The sequence below is a fragment of the Chelonoidis abingdonii genome, chromosome 17 (genome assembly GCF_003597395.2).
Source record: "Chelonoidis abingdonii isolate Lonesome George chromosome 17, CheloAbing_2.0, whole genome shotgun sequence".
Classification (NCBI taxonomy): Eukaryota; Metazoa; Chordata; order Testudines; family Testudinidae; genus Chelonoidis; species Chelonoidis abingdonii.
In genome coordinates, this window is record NC_133785.1 from 18,342,625 (window position 1) to 18,359,891 (window position 17,267).

General features: G+C 47.1%; 1 protein-coding gene across 3 annotated transcripts in view; it reads left to right on the top strand.

Annotated features, from left to right (window-relative positions):
- Nucleotides 1-17,267, top strand: part of MGLL (monoglyceride lipase) — a 111,041-nt gene that overhangs the window by 39,449 nt on the left and 54,325 nt on the right. For all 3 annotated transcript variants that reach the window (XM_032802728.2, XM_032802726.2, XM_075073153.1), the window contains exon 3: nt 3,898-4,004. In XM_032802728.2, coding sequence (XP_032658619.1) covers nt 3,898-4,004 — 107 coding nt within the window. The remainder of the gene's footprint in view (nt 1-3,897; nt 4,005-17,267) is intronic.

The following is a 17,267-nucleotide window of genomic DNA, read 5'->3' on the forward strand; positions in this document are numbered from 1 at the left end:
GCCCTTAAAAACAGTGCCAGTCTCTTAGTATAAGTGTTTTCTTGGCACTGATCCAGGACTGAATACATTCCCTGCAAACTGCTCTCCTCTGGCACAGGGATCATAGTGTCCTGGACTTGAGAGCAGCATAATTTAAACTGCTGGCTAAAAGTAAGAAATAACATATTACAGGATGTGTAATTATAATGGTAAGTATACAAGTGTTCAAAGCGTTGAGAGCTGAGACCTACTTTTGCTGAGATGGCTATAAAAATATGCCAATTAAACATTAATTTGTACATTTAAAAAAATTCTTTACCAAACATACACCAGCTTTCTCTGAGTAATGGCATAATCTTACCACTACCATCCATAATGGCCCTGATTCATCAAGGAACTTAAGCACATGTGTAGTCTCATTGATTTCATTGGGACTACATCCATGTTTACAGTTTGGCATCAGCTTAGGTATCTTGCTGAACTGAATCCAAAATGATGTTTAATCACAAAGTTTAGCAACTACAGATCCCACACCCAGAGTCATTTGAAGCATCCAAAGCACCACAAGCATTCCTCTGGCTGAGCTCATGGAGCCTATGAAATTAACATGGTTCAGGCATAACTCAGTCTTCAGAAAAGCATTTCAAGCTGTGAGCACTGGCTTCTACCTGAGCCATATCACTTCCAAATGGTCTTATGGGCAGAATGACAACAATTGGAGATGAAGGAACATGCTAAGACCAATTTCCTATGAGGCCAACCCTGCAGTTGTTGCTTGCAAGGTCCATAAACACTGCAGTCCTACAAAGTGCTAAAGCCTGCAGTGTATCTGTATTAATTTTAAATGACACCAAAAAAGGAACATTAAGATAAAGATTGAAAACAGTTTCCTATTTGCTGTATTGTATTCCTTCCTTTTCACAGGCATTATGATAGGAGGGAGTCCACGGTGATTCCAGAGCCTGGACTCCGTGCCACATCCGAACATCTACACCACAGTTTTATAGCCCCAAAAACCACCACCCCCATGAGCCTGAGTCAGCTGACACAGGCTAGCCATGGGTGTTTGTACCCTCAGATGCATTTGAGAATTTTATCCATGATGCTTTGCAGGCAAATAAAAGACAAGGTCCCTGCCACATGACATTTAAGGATCCAATTCTGGAACTCCTATATCCTAGTCCTGTTGCAGTCAGTTGGGACTAAGAATTACTTGTGAGTAAAGGCTGCAGGATCAGGCTTTATAGCCTTAATTTTGTGAAGCACTGAACTCCCTCTATTTCCACGTATATCAGTAAGCTGCTCAACACCTTAGCTGATCTGGTTCTAAGTCAATGAGGCTGCATGGGTATGAATGAGAGCAAAATTTAGCCTCCAGTGTAATTGCAAGATAAAGTAGCAATTAATGTCTTCCTACAAGGCTCTCACTTTACCAGCTTGCTCACTTCACAAGGGATTTCATACCATGAAGGTCACCTGGTATGTTATTGGTATTTTAAATGACTTGTCATCTGAGAAACTGCACGTTGTGCCTGGAGACCATGGTGAGGGACACCTTGGAAATGCCTGATATAGACAGGCAAAAAATTCTCCTTTTTATCCCCTTTGGTTTATTCCCTTTGGTTTGGTGTTCAACTTGTAGACAAGCAAAGCAAAGCAGGATCTGAAGCATGTGCATTAGTCATCTTGAGTTTGCTTCAGAATTCTCCCCTGCCCTACACCCCATGTTCTGAAGGCTTAAGATCTCTTAGCCTTTTCTAAGGGAAATGTTAACTCAAGGCATTACTATTGTATGACAGGTCATTTCAGAACCCTTAGTGTGGCCTATCAAGTGCTGTCTAACACCGTGGGCTAGGGATGCTACATTTCCTGGACTTGTCATTACTGATTAGCATTAATGAAATGTCAGGGTAATCTTATATAGCTGTTAGAGAATCTACACTTTGCTTCATGAAACCTGTCTAGGTCAAATGGATGGTCTGTCAAGTTGCAGCATTAGCAATTATTTTGCAATCAGTGTTAATCAAAGAGAGGGGCAGTAATTACTACAGCATCTAGCATCTTCTCTAAGTTTAAATATAACTAAGATCAAATCAGTTTCTTTGTGTGAATACATCTTTTACAGATGTATCAAAAACCCTGGTAAAAACAGAGTTGAAGATTTCACTAAACGTAAATTGTTGTTACCATTTATTATTAGTTCATCTTGGGATTTTTTTATGTATACTGAAAAACTAGAAGTATCAGTCTCTGGTCTCTGATGTGGTTACAAGTGTTCTGACAACAGATTGCAGCTTTAAATGAACAACTCAGATTTATGACACTAAAATTTAATAGGGGTGAAAAAAGACCTATCAATCAGAGCAAACTTCTGGCCTTTCACTTGACCAGGCCATAATTATTTTTACAACAAAATCAACATTCTTTGTAAAAGTTATCCAGTAAAGACACAGGAAAATTTCTCTGAATTCAAACCCTTATTTTCATTATTTGATGATATTTCTCTGAATGTGTAAGAAATTTTGTAATATGTGAGTCCTCAGTGATGAGCATTTGTATAGCACCTTTCATGCAGCAGGATCCCAGAGCAGTTTACACTCTGTGAGTCTAGGGGCGGCTCTAGGTATTTTGCTGCCCCAGGCATGGCAGGCAGGCTGCCTTTGGCGGCTTGCCTGTGGGAGGTCCCCGGTCCTGCGGATTCGGCGGCATGCCTGCGGGAGGTCCGTTGAAGCCGCAGGACCAGCGGACCCTCCACAGGCATGTCGCCGAAGGCAACCTGCCTGCCGCCCTCGCGACAACCAGCAAAGAGCCCCCTGTGGCTTGCTGCCCCAGGCACGCAGTTGGCATGCTGGTGCCTGGAGCTGCCCCTGTGTGAGCCTAAGGTTGCTGTAGCTGTTTAGGAATCACTTCACTCATCTCTGTAATGTAGCTGTTTCTGGGTTGAAATTGAAAATGAGTAAAAACATTGATGTTGGGATCAAGTCCATCATTCCCCAAACTTCGACTCAGGTCCTGGGTTCTGGTTTGTGTCCATATTTTTGTTGAAATCCAGTAACCATTTAACAGTGTGTGCAGCAATGTAAGTCAGAAAGTGAATAATAATATATCCGGGTGAACCTACAGAGAGAGTTCCTAACCTTGATCCCACTGAAGTCAATCACAACACTTCCATTGATTTCCATAGGAGCAAAGTCCAGTCCAGAATGTAATTAGCCTAATAAAGGAGAGTTACAGAGACCCACCTATATTATTGATCTGTAGCTTCCCATTATGGCAGCCTCGTGCTGAGCCAGGTGGAAAAGTACAGTATATCCATCCAGTGCGCAGCTGGCTCACATATAGCCAAAGGCCTGCTACCATCAAGCCATCTGTTAGAGGTTCGTTTGATGTCATTTCTTCTCATATGCAGGGCCGCCCAAGCAGGGGGACAAGTGGCGCAATTTGCCCCGGGCCCCGCAGGGGCCCCCACAAGAATTTTTCGGGGCCCCTGGAGCGGGGTCCTTCACTTGCTCCAGGGACCCTGGAAAACTTTCACGGGGCCCAGGCCTCCGGAACTTCTTCCACTCCAGGTCTTCGGCGGCGGGAGGTCCTTCCGCTCCAGGACCCACCGCTGAAGTGCCCCAAAGACCCATGGTGGGGGGTCCTTCTGCCCCGGGACCCGCCGCCGAAGACCCCAGGCCCTCTGAATTCTCTGGGCAGCCCTGCTCATATGCTCCTAGGTCTTTATGGAAATCTGTTGCCTTCCTCACCATGGTACCATCAGTTAAATGCCACTTGGGCCCCACATTTACCTGGCTTGAATTTGTTGATGTCTGAGGTGCTTGTTGATAAAATTATGATGCTGTTTTTACCCACAGCTCTGGTGTCTTTCTAGGCTGATTTCCAAGTTAATGCTTTATACCTTGATGCTCCATTTAGGGCCCTCGTATTTATCGCTCATGGTGCTGGAGAACACTGCGGCCGCTATGATGACTTAGCCCAGATGCTGACAGAACTTAACTTGTTTGTATTTGCTCATGACCATGGTGAGTATTATAAAAGAAACAGCATGTGACGTATAGCAGATCAGGGCCGTAACAAGGTGAATGGAGTTAAAACTGTTCAGCAGGAAGAAAAAAGAAAATAAATTAATTATAGACCAGCATAAAAGGGAAAGGATTGATTAATTCACCATGTAGTACTGCCTGTATAATCTATCCTATCTATCAAATGGCCACACAGGTTCCTTGGGTTTTCTCAGCCTTGTCCTTACGGAGCCACCGTTTACACTATTTTGATTATCACCTTATGGGATTGTCACTGTTGTGCCTTGTCTCTGGTTGTGGTGGGGATCTTTGCCCCTCCCTCCTAGGGTCATCATAGCTGCTACCCTGAATCACCCCAAGTTTATGCTGAAATGGCAGTATGTCTTTCACACTCTCACTGAACCTGAAGGCCTTCCCTCAGGACACAAACAGACAAAGGGTGAGAGACTTTTCTTAGCAATCCCCAGGGACTGGGACAGCCCAACAGTATTTTAAATGATTTGCTTCCTTGTCCTGCAGCAGCCCCCTCCTGCCTTTTCCTGCCCTCACAGCTTGCCCCTCTCCTGCCCCTTCAAGCCTTTGTTTTTATTGTTGCATACAGCTGCCTCTGCCATAGCTGCTATAGAAATTAGCAAAATAAATAAATGAGATTGATCAGGGCAGCAATGAGCAGTGAGGCCAAATTCAAAGGTGGGTGGTAGGAGAAGTGGTATGAATCTATGCTGATGTAACTTGGGCCTGGTCTGCACCTAACATTTAGGTTGTCCTAGCTCTGTCACTCAGGGCTGTGAAAAATTCATAGTGTAGATACTGCTAGGTATCTTTGGCTTTCTTGACTGAAATCAAGACCATAATTTGGCCTGTAGTCCCCCGCCCCTCTGACACACACTTATTGACATGTAAATTACATCATTGCACACGTTACCTCTGAATTTAGCCTGAGGTGTCTCACCAGTCTGATCACTTCAGAGTTTGGGGAACAGAGACCCATCTGATCTTCAAGAACAATGGCAAAACCTCAAGGAGACCCAATATCCACATTCTCCCTTTAGATATGCACTTGAGACTCTCATTGAGTTTCAGCACTGGCATCTCAGAGCAGAAATGGGCCCTAGGTTTCCTTAGGATAGAGATAGTCTGGTAGTCAATTTAATTGTCATATTTTTACAAAGCTGTGATTTGTATGAAGAGTGAATGAAATACCACATACAGGGTTGGCTTTAACAACAGGCAGTTGGCCAGGGCAGAAAAATCTTTGCTGACAGTATGGGCCTGTTTCTCCTTTCACTTATACAATTTTAACACCACTGTAACGCCGTTAATTTCAATAGACTTCCTTTTGATTTACACCTGCATAAGTGAGGCTAGTCAGGCTTTATGTATGTAGTTATCCAGGTGGAAAGTGTTTCTTTTTCTCATATGGCATAAAGCTGATGAGAAAGATCATATAGTGTGTTGAGCAGACTCCCTATTGTATGCGAGGCTGCCTCTGTAGCCACCCAGATTTCTGTTATTATTCCACATAGGAGCTATGCAGAATTTTAGTGCACACCTAAGCCATTTGTTTGAATGCCAGAGCTTTAAAGATCTGGGCACTCTGGACTGTGGGGCTGTTGTTGCTTTATTACTTTAGTTCCTTATGCTCCTCACAAGAAAACTTTTAACAAGATTGAAGTCACAGATTTAAAAAATAATATTTAATGGGATGGAAATGGAAACAGCAACAAGACACAGCACTTTATAGTGTAAATTTAGTAGGGAGAGAAGCCGCATCTCAAGATGGAAAAGGAGCTTTGAAAACAAAGGTACCTGTCAGGAGTTATTGCACTGTATAAAGAGAAGCGTATTCACTCTGTGTCGCCTTGAATATCTTTAGGCTAGACAACTGCAAATATTCTTTTATTAACAGAGAACAATTCCATTCTTTTCTTTTCTTACCTTCTTTGAATAGCAGTATCCAAATTAGAGCATCATCACTGACTTTGCAACTGGTAAAGATACTCAGCTTACTAACTGTTCTGAGAGAGACCAAATTTTGTTGGTGAAAGAGACAAGCTTTCAAGCCAAACCGAGCTCTTCAGAAAAGTAAACCCAGAAACTTTGCCATAACATTTTCCATCCATAACAAACAGGTTTATCATATAAAGGACCACAAAAGTCAAATACTGGAGACAATGCAGAAAACCTTTGTATATTACAAAGCTTTTCCTTCAGAAGAGCTTTGTGCAACTCGAAAGCTTGTCTCTTTCACCTACAGATAGGGTGACCAGATGTCCCGATTTCATAGGGACAGTCCTGATTTTTGGGCCTTTTCCTTATATAGGCTTCTATTACCCTCCACCCCCGTCCTGATTTTTCACATTTGCTGTCTGGTCACCCTACCTACAGAAGTTGGTCCAATAAAAGATATTACCTCACCCACCCTGTCTCTTTAATATGCCCACAACACCACTGCAAATAATTGTTCTGAGTCAGGTTATATTATTTGGGCATACTCTCCAGTAGAAGTGTCCAAACACAGTAACCAACTGCTTTAAATGGTAAAAAATGTCCCTTATTGGAAAATTTCCCCAAACTGATAACTTAATGCCACAAGAATGCTTAATTCTCCATTACATCTCCCAAAATAGTCAGTCAAACATTTCTTTGTTTTGTGTTGAGCCTACGATAAAGCATGAGAGCATCTGGCAGAGGAAAAATGAAGAGTTCCTTTGTAAAATAGGAAGATTTTCTCCATTGTTTTTAGTGTCTGGTTTTTGTGGTCCTTTGTGTGATAAAACTGTTCGTTATGAATGGAAAATGTTATTCTTCTTCAAGTGCTTGCTCATATCCATTCCAGTTAGGTGTGCGCGCGCCGCGTGCACGTTCGTCGGAAGATTTTTACCGTAGCAACACTCGGTGGGTCGGCTGGGTGCCCCCTGGAGTGGCACCGCTATGACACCGGATATATACCCCTGCCGACCCAACCGTCCCTCAGTTCCTTCTTATCGCCTGTGTCGGTTGTTGGCACAGTGGAGCACAGCTTAGCTGACCTCCACTTCCCTAGCTACTTGTAGTGTGCGTGTATATAGTTATATAGTTATAATCCTTTTATATATATATTTATATACTTATGCGTTTTTTCTTTACTAGCACAGTTAGTTTAGTAATAGTTAGCGGGGTTTGGGGAGTAGCCCCTTCCCCGCAACCGGTGCCGGAGCCCATGCCCAGCTCACCGGTTCTTAAACCGTGCTTGGCCTGCCACAGGCCATTGCTGACAGGAGATCCACACGACTCCTGTTTGCGGTGCCTTGGGGAATCGCATTTCACAGCTAAGTGCCCCATTTGCAAGGCTTTTAAGCCGAGAACAACATGGAGCGGCACTTTCATTTATCCTCCACCTTCTGCACCGAGCGCTGGCCACTTGGCGGACAGAAGCGCCTCCTCGGCACCGGACCCCGCTGGCACCGGCCGTTGCCGGCACCGAAGTTGACTCGGCACCGCTCCCTCTCTCTCAGGTCGAGGAAGCCCACGACTCCTCCTGTCAGTGCCTGACAGCTCCCCGGCGCACACCGTGGTTGGGCTTCCTGCTCCTGCTGCTTCCGTCCCAACTGCACCACAGCCAGAGACCTCGTCTAAGTCGGATCGCCTGGCACCGACTCCTGCCGCGGCACCAACAACGTTGGCACCATCGATCCCGGTCCCACAAGGGCCGTCGAATCCAGTGCCTGACTGCTCCCCGGCACGCACCGTGGTTGAACTTCCTGCTCCTGCTGCTTCCGTGCCAACGGCACCCAGCCAGAGACCTCGTCTAAGTCGGATCGCCTGGCACCGACTCCTGCCGCGGCACCAACAACGTCGGCACCGTCGATCCCGGTCCCACAAGGGCCGTCGAATCCAGTGCCTGACTGCTCCCCGGCGCACGCCGTGGTCGAGCTCCCTGCTCCTACTGCTCCCGTGCAAACGGCACCGCAGACAGAGAGCCTGTCTAAGCCGGATCGCCTGGCACCGACTCCTGCTGAGGCACCGGCGACGTCAGCACCGTCGATCCCGGTCCCACAAGGGCCATCGAATCCGGTGCCTGACAGCTCCCCGGTATACACTGTGGTCGAACTTACTGTTCCCTCCACGCCGGAGATATTCCTAACGGCTAGGGATCTCATTGCCATGACAGAGTAGAGGCTGCCTGAACCCCCGGCACCGCCGGTGCAGGTAATACAGTCTCTTGGCAATCGTCCTTGATACAACCATCATCTGTTGGAGCAGCAGAGCGGCACCGTTCATGATCACAGTCCCGCAGATGCTCCAGGTCCCATCGGCGCTCCTGCTCCCGACGCCACTTGCAGTCCTGATGCTGTTCTCCTCGGCACCGGTCGCACTCGCTGCACCAGTCGGTGTCCCGTTCGCCGACCGATAATCTCGGCACCGCTCCCACTCCCAGCACCGCTACAGGCACTGTGACTCCCGTAGCCGCTCCCGACCTCAAGATCTCGGTCAACCTTCTGGCACCGCTCTGGTCGCAAGTCCGGATCTCGTTCCAGGTACCGGTGTGCCTTCCGGTACTGGTCCCAGATGCCGAGTTGGGCAAGGTCTGGTAGAGTCAGAGACTCTGCCCATGATTTTTCAGCACCTCCATGGCCATCCGGACACGCATCAGTGTCTTCCCACGCGGACAGCTCTTGTGCTTAGGACTGCGATTCTGGTGTGCCCACCAACAACCTGAGAGCCCATCAGGACCTCCTATGAAGGGTAGCACTCAATGCAGACCTCCAGGTGCAGGAGGTCCCAGAGGTAGGGGACCCGGTAGTGGACATTCTATGGGCGGTTGCCCCGCTAGAGGGGCCCTACCCGTTTATTCAGACCATCCAGGTGAATGCCGATACTCTATGGAGGGTACGACTACTTGTCTGTCCGTCCTCCTCCCTGCTCACTAGTCATTCAGTTGGTTAAGGAAAGGGAATGGTATGGCCAGCAGACACCAGCCCCGAAATCGAAGGGGGCTAGGCAAATGACCCTACTCAGCCGCAAGGTGTACTCTGCAGGGGCTTTATAGCCCTGCGTGGCAAATCAATAAGCCCTGCTTAGCCCCTATAATCATAACACCTGGATGGCGGTGGATAAATTTATGGAGCTTCTCCATCAAGACTCCCGCCAAGAGTTCACTGCCCTCTTGGAGGAAGGGAAAAAGGCGGCCAGAGCTTCCCTCCAGGCCTCGTTACCATGAGGAGCATCTCATGGCTTCAAGTTTCAAACCTCCGGCCTTTCACGACTTATCATTTGTTGGTAAAGGCCTCTTTGCGGTGAAATCAACCCCAGGCTGCAAGGCCTGAAGGACAACAGGGTCCTAATGCGCTCTCTCTCGGCGTGCATACACCGACGACCTACTGCAGGCCTTTCTGTTCCCAGCCACACCGCCACACTCTGTGCCTAGCCAGATAGGACTTTGGCAGATGGTGCGGCTGAGGTGGTCGCAAACGACCGTCAGGACCCCTAGAGGGCCAAGATCGAGGTCCCTCGCAATCACCACCGGGACCAAAGACAATCTTTCGAAGGTGCGCCCGAGGACGGCGTAGCGGTTACAGGCGGGATCCCACTCCTACTTTCTCTTGGTGTGGTCCCAGTTAACTTCAGTTCGCTGTCTCCTACACATGGCGGAGTATGGGTACCACCTCCAGTTTGTTCCACCCTGTCCCTCTTCAGGGACTCCTTTCGGGCGCAATTCCTCTTACCAGAGGTGCAGACGCCGATGGACGAAGGGGGCAAAGGGTTTACTCCCCTTTTTCCCGAATCCCCAACTCGTACGGAGGTCTCGAACCTGTCCTAGACCTACGAGGATTCAACCAGTTTATAATAAGGTTGAAGTTCCGCATGGTATCCCTGGGAACATTATCCTGTCCTTGGATCCTGGAGACTGGTATGCCGCCCTCGATATGAAGGACGCATACTTTCACATTGCCATCTTCCCTCTGCACAGGAGATACCTCCGCTTTCTAGCCAACCGTCGGTACTTCCAGTTTACGGTCCTGCTGTTTGGCCTTTCTGCAGCCCCACAGGCATTAACCAAGTGTGTGGCCCTAATTGCCACCCACCTCCGCCGACGTCGGATATGTGTTTTTCGCATCTGGAAGATTGGCTTATCTGAGGAGACTCCAAGACACAAGTCACGCAGCGTGTGGGCATCGTCAGGGACCTATTCACATGTCTAGGCCTGATGATCACTATGGAAACATCCACTCTGGTTTCCACGCAGAGGTTAGACTTCCTAGGGGCTATCCTGGACTCCGAGCTAGCCAGATCCTGCTTACCACAGCCACGGCTTCAGGCGATGGCACCGATCATCCGAGGTCTGCAAACTTCCCCAACGACCTCGGCTCGCACTTGTCTCGGTCTCCGGGAGTCCATGGCGGCCTGCTAGTTGTAACCAACACGCTAGGTCTCTGCCTCTGTCCTCCCAAGTTTGACTCAAATGGCGTACTGCACCAGACTAGCGGCCAATGGTCACGTGTACACCTTCCCTCGAGCACCTAGGCTCCCCTAGATGCGTGGCTACTCCCTCCCTGATTGTGGGCAGGGTGCCTGCTTCCTCCGCCCCCAGCTCCTCTCATGTCCCTGCGACGAGACTACGGTTTTCATCTCTCGGCCAGGTGCTCACCTCCAGTAACCTTCGAGTGTACAGGCCTTGGTCTTTCTCAGGAGCTGCGTTCGCACATCCAATGTCCAAAAATGAGGCAGTCCGCCTGGCGTGCCTAGGCGGTTCCCAGCAGCAGCTGCGAGGCCGTGGCGCTCAGTGTTTACAGCGACACAACGGACATCGTGACTATATGGAACAAACCTTGGCAGGACTGATCCTCCCCCTTTTGTCATGGAGGCATTCCATCCTCTGGCACTTTGCATATGTCCCACTCGACTAAAGTCTGTCAGCCATCCTTTTTCTCCAGGCGTTCGGAAGAGCCTGCGGCTTCAGGACTCAGCAGGCTCTTTCATGGCTGTCTTGTGGTCGCCCTGCCGATGTATCTCTCTCTTATCATGAACAACCTGGGGAGGGACATGATCCTCCCCCTTTTGTCAGGAGGCCATCCATCTCTGGCACTTTTGCATAGCCCACTCGATAAATCTGGTCGCATCCTTTCTCCCAGGCGTTCGGAATGCCTTGGCGCTTCGACTCAGCAGGTCTTTCCTGCTCATGAGTGGTCGCCTGCCCGATGTGATGCATTCTGTTGCCAGAAGTGGGGATTTTTCCCCACATATGGACCTGTTCGCTTACCGCGAGAACTGGAAATGTCGAGGTTCTGCTCCTGCCAGGTCTCTCCCCGGGACTGATCTCGGACGCTGTCCTCATGCCGTGGAAGGGCCAACTCCTTTATGCCTTCCCACTGTTCCCCCTGGCTCATTGGGTCCTGCTCAAACTTCGCAGAGGCAGGGCGCGCATCATCATGTCACTCCGTGTGGTTCAGGCAGCACTGATACACCACTGGCTCGGCCTGTCAATAGCCAACCAATTACCCTGCCACTCCACCCAGACCTCATACCTCAGGACCACAGCAGACTTCGCCACCCGGACCTGCAGTCTCTTCACCTCACGGTTGTGGCTGCTGTGTGACTCGGGGTGGCAGGAAGCCTTCCACCTGGTCAAAGTACCTGACCAGGTGGAAGCATTCTCCTACAGGTGCGAAACGCTTAAGCTTACTCCTGCTGAGGTCTCAATCTCCTCTGTTTTGGACTACCTCTGACTACAAAGCAGGCCTAGCAGTGTCATCACTGAGGGTCACTTGGCAACCATCTCTACCTTCCACCCAGGCTAAAGTAGTCGTTCTGTGTTCTCACACTCTATGGTTTCGAGGTTCCTCAAGGGCTTGGAGCGCTTACACCCTTAGGGATGCCGCCAGCCCCAACCTGGGACCTCAAACCTGGGTTTAACCAGACTTATGTCTCCTCCATTTGAGCCGTTAGCGACCTGCTCGCTGCTCTAACCTGTCTTGGACGACAGCTTTCCTCGTAGCCTTACGTCGGCTAGACGAGTCTCCGAGCTCAGGGCTCTTACGGTGGTCTCGCCATACACTTTGTTCCCAAAGACAAGGTGCAGTATGACCACACCCGCTTTCCTCCCTAAGGTGGTTTCGGCCTTTCATGTTAACCACACTCAACTGATGGGGGACAAATTGCACTCCTGGACGTCTGTACGGCGCTCGCATTTATGTTGAGTGGACAAAACCATTTCGTAACACACCCCAACTCTCGGTCGCAGTAGCAGACCGAAGGAAAGGCTTACCTGTTTCCTCTCAGAGGATCTCATCTTGGGTGATGACGTGCACCCGCACTTGTTATGATTTGGCTCACTTTCCCCAAGCCACATCACCATGCATTCTACAGGGCTCAGGCTTCATCTGCCGCCTTGCTGACTCGTGTACCTACCCACGAGATCTATCGCGCAGCCCATGGTCCTCGGTCCATACCTTTGCTTTGCTATTGCTCTGGTTCAACAGTCAAGAGATGCTACAGCCTCGGCTCAGCAGTTTTACCATTCTGCCATATTTCACTCTGACCCCACCGCCTACATAAGGCTTGGGAATCACCTAACTGGAATGGATATGAGCAAGCACTCGAAGAAGAAAAAGACGGTTACTCACCTTTGTAACTGTTGTTCTTCGAGATGTGTTGCTCATATCCATTCCACACCCGCCCTCCTTCCCCTCTGTCGGAGTAGCCGGCAAGAAGGAACTGAGGGACGGTTGGGTCGGCAGGGGTATATATCCGGTGTCATAGCGGCGCCACTCCAGGGGGCACCCAGCCGACCCACCAAGTGTTGCTAGGGTAAAAATCTTCCGACGAACGTGCACGCGGCGCGCGCACACCTAACTGGAATGGATATGAGCAACACATCTCGAAGAACAACAGTTACAAAGGTGAGTAACCGTCTTTTTCAAAGTTTCTGGGTTTACTCAGGGCATCGCAACATGGGGCAGAGTTAAGGTTGTTTGGCTGACCTTGCTACCAAGGATTAGGTAGGCTATGCATTTTTAGATGTTCATAACATTTGGGTTTCTTTGAAATTTAACCTCTGAATTTAATTAAAATTCTGAATTTTCTGAATTCAGAGTGGTTGGGTTTGAGGGTTGTTTTTTTTTTGTAGTTGTTTTTGTTTTTTAATAACTGCAACATTCTTGTAAGGTTTTTAACCCTTACAGTACTTATGTGTGCTCGCAACCTTCCCTCTCACTTCATGAAGTTTTTTTCTAAGTACTGAAAAGTTTTCTGTGTTGCCTTCAGTTTAATTTAAAAAGTGGAAACCTATTTTTTGTTAAGCTTTGATGATAGTAAAAAAAAAAAAGAGACTATGTCTACACTGGTTGTCCTGGAAGGTCTTTGATTTATTGGGGACACACCGAGGAATCACTCATTAGCAACAAATTTCTGTTGGCGATTCAGACAAGTTTTGGTGATGTTATGTTTTCTTGGATTGGGGAGATTGCTGCCTGTTTTGGAGACATGCTTTAGATAGGATGTGATAGCCTTAGGGATCCATGAAGCTACGAGGCAAAAAAAATGAAACTGAAGGATAGAGAACCTGGCTTCATTTTCACGTGCAAAGCACTTTAATGTATTAAAGTTCAAAGTGTTCTATCCACCCTCATTGTAGACCCTAGCCTGTTTTGTCTGTTGTGGTGAGTTTTATATTTACTTTGATTGCGTTACATGACCAGAGCCCAAAAGGACCACTATTTCACTTTTATAGATGGGTATCAACTAATAGAGTTACTAAGGTGTTTGCATTTTTGTAGATAGCAACAGAATCTTGTATTTACTTATCTCTTATCCCTTTTCAGTACATGTTGCAATATTTTTTTCCTTTTACATGGACTTGCTAGTGCTCCTTATGAGTGTAACATAAGCGGTTGTCGTTGGGAGGAAGGACGAAATAATCTGCCCCCTCCCTCCATCCCCACAATGGGGAGGTTCCCAGCCACTCAGTTCGCTTAAGTACAATGTCAGTATCCAGTCCCTCAGTCCTTCTCATCTGTGCAGGTATATTCAGAGCTCCCGTAAAGTCTCCCCTTTCTGATGCACAGAATGTGTAGACACCTTCTAGTCTTCCACAATGCTTTGAAACTTAGAGGACCAGTAGGTGAATTGCATGCTCTAAATTATCTGTAAAGTCAGATCAAAATGAAGGGAAAGATGTTGTTCTTGTAGCTTATATAGATTCTTTAGATGTTCCTAAATGAAGTACCCTGCTGCTACTTTGTATGTGGTTTGCTTCGGTGGTGAGTCGGAAGTCCCCTCAGACAGAAATCCACTAATGCTTATGGTTTCCATTAATTTTCTCACCAGATTCCAGACCTGATAAAATTTTTACTTTAACAAGAAGAAACCAGCTGCAGCTGTAGATTTAAAAATGCATCAAATGTTTGGGATTTTTCAGCAGGGTCACTATTGTGTTCTTGCAAAACTGTTAAAAGACCATTGTTGGTGAGAACAGAAATCTTCTATTTGTTCATAGCACTGGGACAGACTGCACTATAAGGAAAGGTTAAAAGGACTAAATATATACAGGCTGGGGTGGAGGAGGCAAAAATAATCAAGTGTCAGTGTTAATAAGAGCAAGGATTAGGGTGGTCCTGCATGCGAGAAGCAACAGCTCATGTAATAAAAGGAAATGAAAATGTCTGGCTCGCAACATTCCCTAATAATGTCAATCAGACTCCAGTATAGTCCCACAGGGGGATGGTGGAAGCCTTGGCAGGAGTTTAGAGTTGGTTTGGACAAAGCGCTCAGTTCTGCAAGGAACAATCTTGCTATGGTTATGGGTGAGCTCAGTGAGCCCTCATGGTCTATTCTGTCTCTGATTTCTATGACTCAAAGACTGCTCAGTAGAATGAAAACAATATTGGCTTCTCTGCAGCAGGAACTTAAATTGCCATGAGGCGCAGTCCTGTATTCCCTCTGACAGTAGCTACTATAAAATTTTCCATGGGAGGCTGTGTGAACTCCAGAATGTTACTTGGATATTGCTGGCGGTGGGGGGAAAGAAATGTCTTTGTGATCCCAGCTGGGGACAGCTTGTGCCCAGAACTGTTAGGATTCCTGGTACCCAGTGATTTTATTCTCGACAGCACACTATGGAGGGCAACATTGGCGGTGGGCCAAGGGAGGGGGTACAAGGTCTGCAATTATGCAAATCAAGTGGTCTTAACTCGTGCACAAGTGACATCAAAGGGCTGCAGACCTGATCTCAGGTTGCATCTCCCCGCTATCTCCATGCATTCCATCTGTTTGCAGTCTAGCTATATACAAGTGAAGTTAATTTCACACCCTGGTATCTTTCTTTTAATAACTTTACTAATGATTTGATTCTGGAAGGTCTCTAAGTCTACAGAGTCACAGAACTCAGTCTCCTTTGTCAGACAGGGTCTATGGCTGGGTCATTTTCTCCTTACTCTCTTACTTTAAGTTGCTGTCTGCATAGTCCGGTAAGGGAAAAGTCTTCAGAGCTTCAGGTTAGACTTTGCAGTACAGTCCCTGCGGGGAGAAATAATCTTTATTCTTCAAATTACCTAGGCTTGACCTGTCTCTAAATCTTTTATGATCACAGGATCATTTGGGTTGGAAGGGGCTGCTAATAGGTTATTACTCCAGCCCCTGGGATCAAGGCAGGATGGATTTATGAAGCCATAAGTGTAAATCGTACCTCGTATAGCTATAAGAACTACAGCGTAGAGAGCTTCTGATCAGAGCAATGGTAATTGGAATATTTCCTCAGCTGCAATGCCTCTTAGATAATATTTTGAATGTCCAGCCATGTTATTTATTATATGAAAGCCATAGAGCTCTCACTGGAATTCACCACTGCATCTCATCCATCCCCCTCCTTGTAAGTAAAAGAAAGACAGACAGAAACATTGCTGCACTCTTGAGAGGGCAGCAGTGTTGTCTACTAGCTAGGGCATAGAATAGGTAGTCATCCCCGGATTCATTCCAGTTCTGCGGCAGTGCTGATTCACAGTGCAAGCACAGCTTCCTTCAGCCTCACTTTCTCCATCTGTAAGATTAAGATAACAATACTGACCTGCCTCACTGGGGGACATTCTGGGTGATATTTAACATATGTAAAGCACTTAGAAATCATGGGACGAAAGGTAAACATGGAAAGCATTATTACTGCCTGGCTCTAGTCTAGATATTACAATAGATCATTCCAATTCTGGGTTGGAGAGCTAGGAACAAAGGGCCCCTCGGTAATAACCTAGACTAAAATCCCCTGCCATTTGCTAACTCTCAGTTATGGGAACTCACATTGTGAAAGCTTAGCAAAGCTCTGAAATCCCCTGGAGCTTGGCCGAACAGCTCTAAGGGACACATCTTGCCTAGCATGTGGCAAAACCAGCAGCTCCACCCAGGGTCCCTCCCCACCCCATGCAATCGGGGTTCAAGCACAGTGTAGAATCCCCATCCAGCAGTTCTTGCAACTGCAAGAGCAAGTGCACCCCCGGAACAGTTCTGCAGATGCTGACTCTTGGATTCCTCCCTCTCTGGCCTGTGTGGAAGCTCTGGGTCTAACCAAGTGAATGAGGATGGTGGGAGGGTGAGGATTTGGCTCTAACTGATTTTGATTACAGTAGAACCTCAGAGTTATGAACACCAGAGTTCCAAACTGACCAGTCAACCACACGCCTCATTTGGAACCAGAAGTATGCAATCAGGCAGCAGCAGCAGAGACCAATAATAATTATAATAATAAAAAGACAAATACAGTACAGTATTGTGTTCAATGTAAACTACTACAAAAATTAAGGGAAAGTTTAAAAAAAAAGATTTGACAAGGTAAGGAAACTGTTTCTGTGCTTGTTTTGTTTACATTAAGATGGTCTTCTTCTGCATAGTAAAGTTTCAAAGCTGAATTAAGTCAATGTTCAGTTGTAAACTTTTGAAAGAACCATAAAGTTTTATTCAGCACCACAAATATTTCTGAGTTACAAACAACTCCCATTCCCAAGGCGTTTGTAACACTGTGGTTCTACTGTATTTAAATATTAATTTTAAAAGTCTAACTTTAAAGTAGACAATTGACAATGTCGGATGTGTAAGAACGTCCTTGTTTCAGGACATAGTAGTAGCAGCTGACAAAATTGAAAAAAAAAAAGTTACATTAACCAAAGATGATTTTGGAAGCCAGTTGCCTACAGCTGATGAGCTCTTGTCAGAACGAAACCTGTCATGCCTATCTCCAGCAGCTCTGGTAAGTGGGGAACTGGGTTTGTTTGACCCCCAAGACAATTTAGAATGGGC